We start from the raw sequence: 7,328 nt of genomic DNA, 5'->3' as shown, positions 1-7,328 counted from the left end.
CAGCCCGCGTCTCCACACCGTTTATTGCTCCTTCCAGGGAGGTGGGGTCGGTGGGGGGGGGGGGGCGGGCGGGAAATCTGTGCGCGCCAGGGCTGCGGGCCCTGGGAACCCGAGGCCCGGCCCTCAGGCGAAGGTGGAGCCGTTCCAGCCCACGTTGGCCGCGTTCATGTCGCAGAAGTTGATGTAGATCCTGCGAGGGAGGAAGCGAGGCTGAGCCGGCCGTGCGGGTGCCGCCGAGGCCGCGCGCCCCCCGCCCACCGGCGCCCACGCACCTGTCCGGGCTAATGCGCAGGCGCTCGGTCAGCAGGCCGCACAGCAGCTTGCTGTAGGAGCGGTTCTGCGCGCCGCCGATCTTGCCGATGCTGTGCAGGCTGCAGAGCGCGCAGGGCTCGCTGGAGCCCCCGAAGGTCATGAGCTGGTCTGGGACCACGTGCACCGCGATGTACTGCGGACGAGGGGCCGCGGTCAGCCGGCTTGCACGCCCCCGCCGCTCCCGGCCCGGAGCCCCATCCCGTAGCCGCCCACACTCCCGGCCCGGAGCCCCATCCCGGAGCCGCGCTCCCCGCCCGGCCCTCCCCGCAGACCTGTGCCGGCTTGCCCGTGGCCTGCGCCAGCTGCTGCGTGAGCTCGGAGAGGAGCCCGTCCGGCACGGAGGCGCGGGGCACGTTGGTGTTCACCACGAACATCGGCATGATGGCGAGGGGCGGCGGGGACCGGCACGCAGGACTCGACCGACGCGCGCGCTAAGGCAGCCCGGGAACCTGAGCTACGTGACCACCGCCCGGCGCCCCGCCCCGACGTGGGCCCGCCTCCCGCGACGTCACCGCCGGTCCCGCCCCTGGGCGGTGGCGCGCTCCCGGCCGGTGACGTCACCGCCTCTGGCCCTGCGCGCCCTGTCCGAGCCGTTCTCCGCTGGGCGGCCGGAAGTGTCAGTCCTTTCACTGGGTCACAGCGATGTCTGTGTGCTGGGAACAGCGGTTAGCGGGACAGGTGACCCCTGGCCCTCGAGGAGGGCGCAGGCGGAGTCCCAGTTCATTCTACGGAGTCCTTGTGTGTCCGCAGTCTCCCGGGCCGCAGTCGCGCTCATGCCTGTGTATGTGTGTGCGTGTGAGTGATGGAGAGCGGTGGTCATTGCTGCATGTGGGCAGCGCTTGCCGCAGCGCGTCGCCATCCAGGGACCTTCCTGCACCCAGCTCTTGGAGTGGGTGCGATTGCCCGGAGGTGCCCAGGGGAGGGGCTGGGGGCACACGGAGCCCAGAGGCAGTCCGCAAAGCTTCAGTCCACCGGGCTACCTCTGCAGCGCTGAAAATGCCAGCTCCTCAGGGAAGCCCACCCCATCAGGTCCTCTGGGGGTGCCGTCTCTCAGAGCCCTGGGGGGGAAGTCTCTCTCTGCCACTGCTGGTCAGCTCGGGGCGCACATCGTAGGTGCCAGGCATATGAGAGACGTGGACTAAATACTGGCTGAATGAAGGAGTGAATGAACTTAGCCCTGACAGGGCAGGAAGAGGGCAGGGCCAGGGCTGAGCCTGTAGGCCCTGCCGTCCCTGAGCAGAAAGGCTGCCCAACTCCTGCTCTGAGGAGACCCTGGTCACGGGGCTGTGCTGGGGAGCGGAGCTCTGCCGGGCACTTGAGGCGGCATGCTGGTTGGGCCCAGTCTCAGATCTGTCCAGAGAGGTCCTGTCCTTGGTCTCTGGCAGGTATGGTTTGGTTAAGGGGGACCCTGCACATGCTGGCCTGGACATGGGCCCCCATGCCCATGGGACCAGGCGTACTCAGGCAGGAGGTCCCGTGGCCCAGCTGGGCAGATGCTCTGTAAAAGGCCCCTTCTGTCCCTGCTCTTACCCCAGCAGGCCACCTGTGCCGAGGTCTCTGTTAACCACGGATGCCCTCCACGCCCGTCTTCAGCTCGGGGGCTCCCCCAAGCCCCAGCAGGCAAGCCCGCACAGCCTGTTCTCTATGTCCAAATCCAGGTGCTTGCCTTTCGCCCGTCCCTGATCGCCTGCCAGGGAAATGGACCTCCCTCCACTGTGCTTGGGTCCTCACCCCTCCCGCCCACCCCGCCTAGTCTCTGTGAGCTGCCTGGGGCAGCAGATCCATATGATCATGTGACTTGCCCAGTGATACATGAAGAGAAGTGACCCAAATGACTCCAAGCAGAAGATTTAGTAGCCAGCGCCCGCTTGGCGGTTCTCTGATAGTGGAAGTGGGTGACACGGTGAAGCCCCCACCTCCAGCAGAGACACTTGCACCGATGATGCGTAGGTGAGCCCTGTGGCCCTCAGGCTGTTACTGTGGCACCGGGAGCCTTCCCTGGTCAGCACCGCCTCTGTTCACCCCTGACCTTCCCAGGAGTGTCAGTACTTTGTCTGTAGAAGGGCATCGGAGGAGGTGGCAGCCTCCCGGTCCCACTTCTTCCTAGCGTGGGCACCTGGCTCACCTCTCTGAGCCTGTTTCCCCATGCGTAATTCGGGCATGACGGTAGAGCCCCCTTTACAGAGGGCCGTGGTAGGGATCGAGTAGCCTAACTTCTGGCGATGGTCCGTCTGATCCTCGGGGCAGTGCTGTCACAGTGCCCCGGCTGGCCTGGTCCCCACCCTGCGTCTCACACCGCCCTCCTCGGCGGTGAATCTTGTGTGCTGCCCCGCGATGCCGTGCTCCCAGCCCCTGGCTTGGGCCTTGCTCTTGGAACGCTCATCCGCCTCGGGCTCCGTTCCTCGGGAAAGCCCTCTCCTTCAAGGCCGCCACCCTGTTTCCATCTGAGCTACCGCACTGCTTCCTTGCTAGGCTCCATGCGGTGGGGCACTGTCTTTTTTGGGCTCATGACTTCTGGGCCACATGACTCGGTGGCAGGCAGAGGGCCTCCAAAGACGACCTCGCCCTGATCTCTGGAACCTGTGAAGATGTTAAATTTTGCGGCAAAAGGGACTTCGCAGATGTAATTAGGGTTACAGACTTTACAGTAGGGAGATGATTGTGGATTATCTGGGTGGGGCCAATGTAATCACATGAGCCCTTAAAAGCAGAGAATTTTCTCCAGCTCAAGTCGCAGATGAGACGGAAGGGGCATTCAGAAAGCCTCAAAGCAGAAGGACTCAGAAGTGCTGTAAATAAATGGCTTTGTAGATGAAGGGGCCTCAGTCATCCGGAGCTGAATTCTGCCAACACTGAATTCTGCCAGCATCCCGAATGACCTCAGAAGTGGGCTCCTCCCTAGTTGATCCTGAGATGCCTTGACTTGCCTGAAGCGGAAGGCCAGTCACTTTGTACTCAACGGATGACTTGCAGAAACTGTGAGATAATAAACGTATGTTGTTTCAAGCTGCTCAATTTGTGGTAATTTGTTCGAGGAGCAATAGAACAGCATCACCCCTGCGTCCCCAGGGGCTCTGTAATTAGCTACCGAACAATAACCGGCCCTGCGCACCAGGAGGCCTTGGACCCCCCTACCATCCTCTCCCTCCTCACCGGCAGCATCTGTTTGCTTAGAACCTTCACCACCAGAGCCACTGGCAACCGGGCACTGTCACCGCCCCCCACCCCCGGGGCAGCTGTGTCCACGTGATGTGCAGACTCCGCAGGGAGCAGCTGCCTGCAGATGGGGTCGCCTCCCCGAGCCCTTCCTCCTGCCCTACTTGGAACCTGGACCGGACTGCCCGATAGGCAGTCAGATGGGACCACCAGGAGCCGTGCCCCACAGGTGAGGGCTGCAGGCAGAGACCAGGAGGGGAGGAAACCTCAGGATGTGGAGGACAGCTCTGGGGGACCCAGCATGCCCAGAGGGCTGGCAGCTGGGCCCAGGTCTGAACATCTCCAAGAGCAGGGCCTGAGTCAGCCAGGCTGTGAGGGGTGCCCGGGGAGGACGACTCTGTCCTCCAGTCCTCGTCCATGGGCGGCCCACTGCCCAGCGGCTCCCAGGGCGCCTTTGCCAGCCTCCTTCCCCGGTGTCCCTCCCCCAGCACTCACGGTTCATCTCTCGCGGAAGGATCCAGCTGGGCAGAGCCTTCAGCAAGCCCCTGTGCTCTTGTTTGCTGAGTGTGGTGAAAGGTGCGGCAAAGACCAGCCAAGTCAACCCCCTCCCCTCTAGTCATAGCAGAAGGAGACGTGGGGGCCACCATCCCAGCTGAAGGGACAGGGTTTTAAGAGGGGTGTCCGCCAGGAGACCACCATGCTACCAAAGCAGGGCCGGGACACGGTTCAGAGGGGGCGAGCTGGGCTGAACCTTGTGAATGAACTCTCTGAGTCTCAGCCGGAAAAGTTCAAAATAGGGGAATTCCTCTCCCGCAGACGTGGGTGAAGATGGGAGAGATTAAAGTACCAGCACAAAGCACCTGCATGCAGGAGGTGCTCAGCAAACGCTCCCCGACCTTACTGCATTGTCACCACGTGTCCTGGAGCAGCAAACGGACTAACGGGCCTGACCCTGATGGTGGCCTTGGGCTTTCCCTCCCCGGCGGCCCCGTCCCTTCCCCACCCCCGCCCCCATCCCATCAAAGCCAAGGCCAGGCCAGGTCCCGTCCACCTCCCCTGGCACAGCCTCTCCTATCTGCGGGGTCCCATCCGTGCCTCCTTACCCCGCTGGGGGCGTTCCCTGGGCAACAAGGACTCCCAACACCCAGCCCACACTTTTACAGCCAATTTAGCTGGGTGGGTGGCAAGAGGGACATGGCCCAAGGGCTGGGCCTGGGCTGGGCCTGGGCTGGGTGTATCTCTGCGGCCCATGCCGGGGAGCAGCGTGCTGAAGTGTGACCGATGCAGTCCCAGACCCGAGACACAGCCGGACGCCTGCGCTGCTCCTAGCCTGTACACCTCGGGATTGCAAGGTCAGTAGTGCCCCCTGGAGCCCAAGGAGGATCCAGGGAGGCCGGTCAGCAGAGGCAAAGTTGGGCCAAATGGATGGCAGGGAGAAGCCGGGAGACCCCACGGAGGGCTCCCGCAGTGCCAACTCCCGCCTTCCAGAAAGCACTACGGTGACTGGACCCAGAGGCCCTCATTCCCATCCTCCAACACTCCTGCCTCCAAGGGAGCCCCAGCGGGGCCTGTCCGCAGGAAGCCAGCCCCAGGTGACTTCTCCGCAAGACCTCCCCTGAGCCCGGCTCAGAGAGTTCTCACTCCATGAACAGCCCACTGCCCGAGGCTTCTGCTAACCTGGCGGTCACTGCTCCCTGTGGAAGCCAACAAGGTCTTCATGACACAACAGTGGCCGGCTGGCTTTCGTACCTAGGTGCCAAGGTAATCCAACGGGGAAAATGGTCTTTTCAGTGAACGATGCCGGCACCACTGCACCTCCATTACCAGTAAATGAATAATCGAGTTCCCTAGAGGTCCAGTGGTTGGGGCCTGGCCCTTTTCACTGCCAAGAGCCCGGGGTTCAACCCCTGGTTGGGGAGCTGAGATCCTCCAAGCTGTGGGGCGCAGCTGAAAACACTGGTGGACGCTAGGAGAAAATCTAGACGACTATGGATTTGGTGACGATTTTTAGATACCACACGACCCATGAAAGAATTGATGAGCTCAACTTTTTTAAAATTAAAAACGTCTGCTCTGCGAAAGGCACTGTCAAGAAGATGAAAGGGCAAGCCACAGACTGGGAGAAAATATTTGCAAAAGATGCATCTGATTGAAGGCTATTATCCAAAATATACAAAGAAGTCTTAAAGCTCAACAATAAGAAAGCAAACAACTTGATTTTTTAAAATTGACCAAACAGGGGCTTCCCTGGTGGCTCACTGGTAAAAAAAAAAAAAAAAATATTACGTCAAAGCAGAAGACACAGGTTTGATCCCTGGTCCAGGAAGATCCCACATGCTGCTGAGCACCTAAACCCGTGAGCCACAACTACTGAGCCTGTGCTCCAGGGCGGGGGGAGCACAACTACTGAGCCCACACACCCCAACTACTGAAGGCTGCTCGCCCTGGAGCCCAAGCCCCATAACAAGGGAAGCCGCTGTGGTGAGGAGCCCATGCGCCGCAACTCGAGAAAAGCCCACGCCGCAACAAAGACCCAGCACAGCCAAAAATAAATAATTTTTTTTAAAAAAGAAAATACTTAAAAAATTGGTCACTTTAAAGGGATACTCACCAAAGAAGGTATATACAGATGGAAAATTAGCGTATGAAAAGACGCTCCAGGTGTGAACTCGGGGAAGTGCAAACCACAGCAGAATGCCACCGCACCGTTATTAACAAACAGAACGGCCAGGATCCGGAACACTGACAACTCCGAATGTTGGTGAGGGTGTGGCGCAACGCTCCCCTCGCTGCTGATGGGAATTAGAGCGGCATGGCCACTTCAGAAGAGCATTTAGCGGGTTTTTACGAAGCTCAAGAGACTCTTGCTCTATGACCCAGCAATCATGCTTCTTCGTATTGACCCAAAGGATCAAAATGTATGTCCACACAAAAACCTGCGCATGGATGCGTGTAGCTACTTCACTCATAATTTCCAAAAGCAACCAAAAATGAACTGTGGGACATCCGGACAGTGGAATTTTACTCAGTGCAAAAAGAAATGAACTTTTAAAAGCTATAAAAAGACAGGAAAGAAACTTAAATGCACATTACTAAGTGAAGGAACCCAATCTGCAAAGGCCGCATAACTGCAGGATTCCAACTATTTGACGTTCTGGAGACCACTGTAGACTGTAAAAAGATCAGTGATCGACGGGGTGCGCAGCGCAGGAAAGGGATGACCACACAGAGCAGAGAGTGGATGCACGTCACCATACACCTGTGTAGACCCACAGCATGTACAGCAGAGGAAATCAGCATGGAAAAGTAGCTAAAAATTAGCATGCAAAATGCTGAGGAGAAAACCCCAGTGTAAACCGTGGACTTTGGATAATAATGAGGCGGCAACATAGGGTTGTGCGTTGCGACAGACATCCGCTCTGGTGGGGAACACTGATGAGAGGGGCTGTGCATGTGTGGGGGCCAGGGGCACACGGGAAATGCCTGTACTTTCCTCTCCATTTTGCTGTCAAATTAAAACTGCTCAAAAAAATATTTTTTTTGTTTTAAATAATGGACAAAAGATTTGAACAGATTCTTCACCAAAGGAGATCTGTGAATGGCGTGCCATTTGTATTAGTACATAAAAAGATGCTCACCACGAGGTGCCACTACAGTCAGTGGGATGGCTGGATTGAAGGGACTGAAGATGCCAAGTGCTGAGGAGGACTTGGAGACTCGAGAAGTCTCGTGGACGGCTGGTGGGAATGTAAAACGGTATCATCACCCTGGAAAAGTTTCTTCTACAGGTAAGCATGCATTCGTTATTAAACTCAGCAATTCATTTACCCAAAAGAAATGAAGGCACATGTCTACACAAC

At 58.4% G+C, this 7,328-nt stretch overlaps 1 protein-coding gene across 1 annotated transcript; it reads right to left on the bottom strand.

Moving 5' to 3' along the window:
* Nucleotides 1-4: 4 nt before the first annotated feature.
* On the bottom strand, nucleotides 5-802 carry MIF (macrophage migration inhibitory factor). The gene is made up of 3 exons (XM_061385507.1): nucleotides 585-802; nucleotides 273-445; nucleotides 5-190 (listed from the first exon to the last, which is right to left on the bottom strand). Exons 1-3 carry the CDS (start codon nucleotides 690-692, stop codon nucleotides 124-126), a joined length of 348 nt encoding a protein of 115 aa, XP_061241491.1. The 5' UTR covers nucleotides 693-802; the 3' UTR covers nucleotides 5-123.
* Nucleotides 803-7,328: the final 6,526 nt, after the last annotated feature.

Source organism: Bos javanicus, chromosome 17, assembly GCF_032452875.1.
Source record: "Bos javanicus breed banteng chromosome 17, ARS-OSU_banteng_1.0, whole genome shotgun sequence".
In the NCBI taxonomy this organism is placed as follows: domain Eukaryota; kingdom Metazoa; phylum Chordata; class Mammalia; order Artiodactyla; family Bovidae; genus Bos; species Bos javanicus.
Note: the sequence above shows the minus strand (reverse complement) of the source record. Positions and strands in the feature narration are given on the sequence as shown.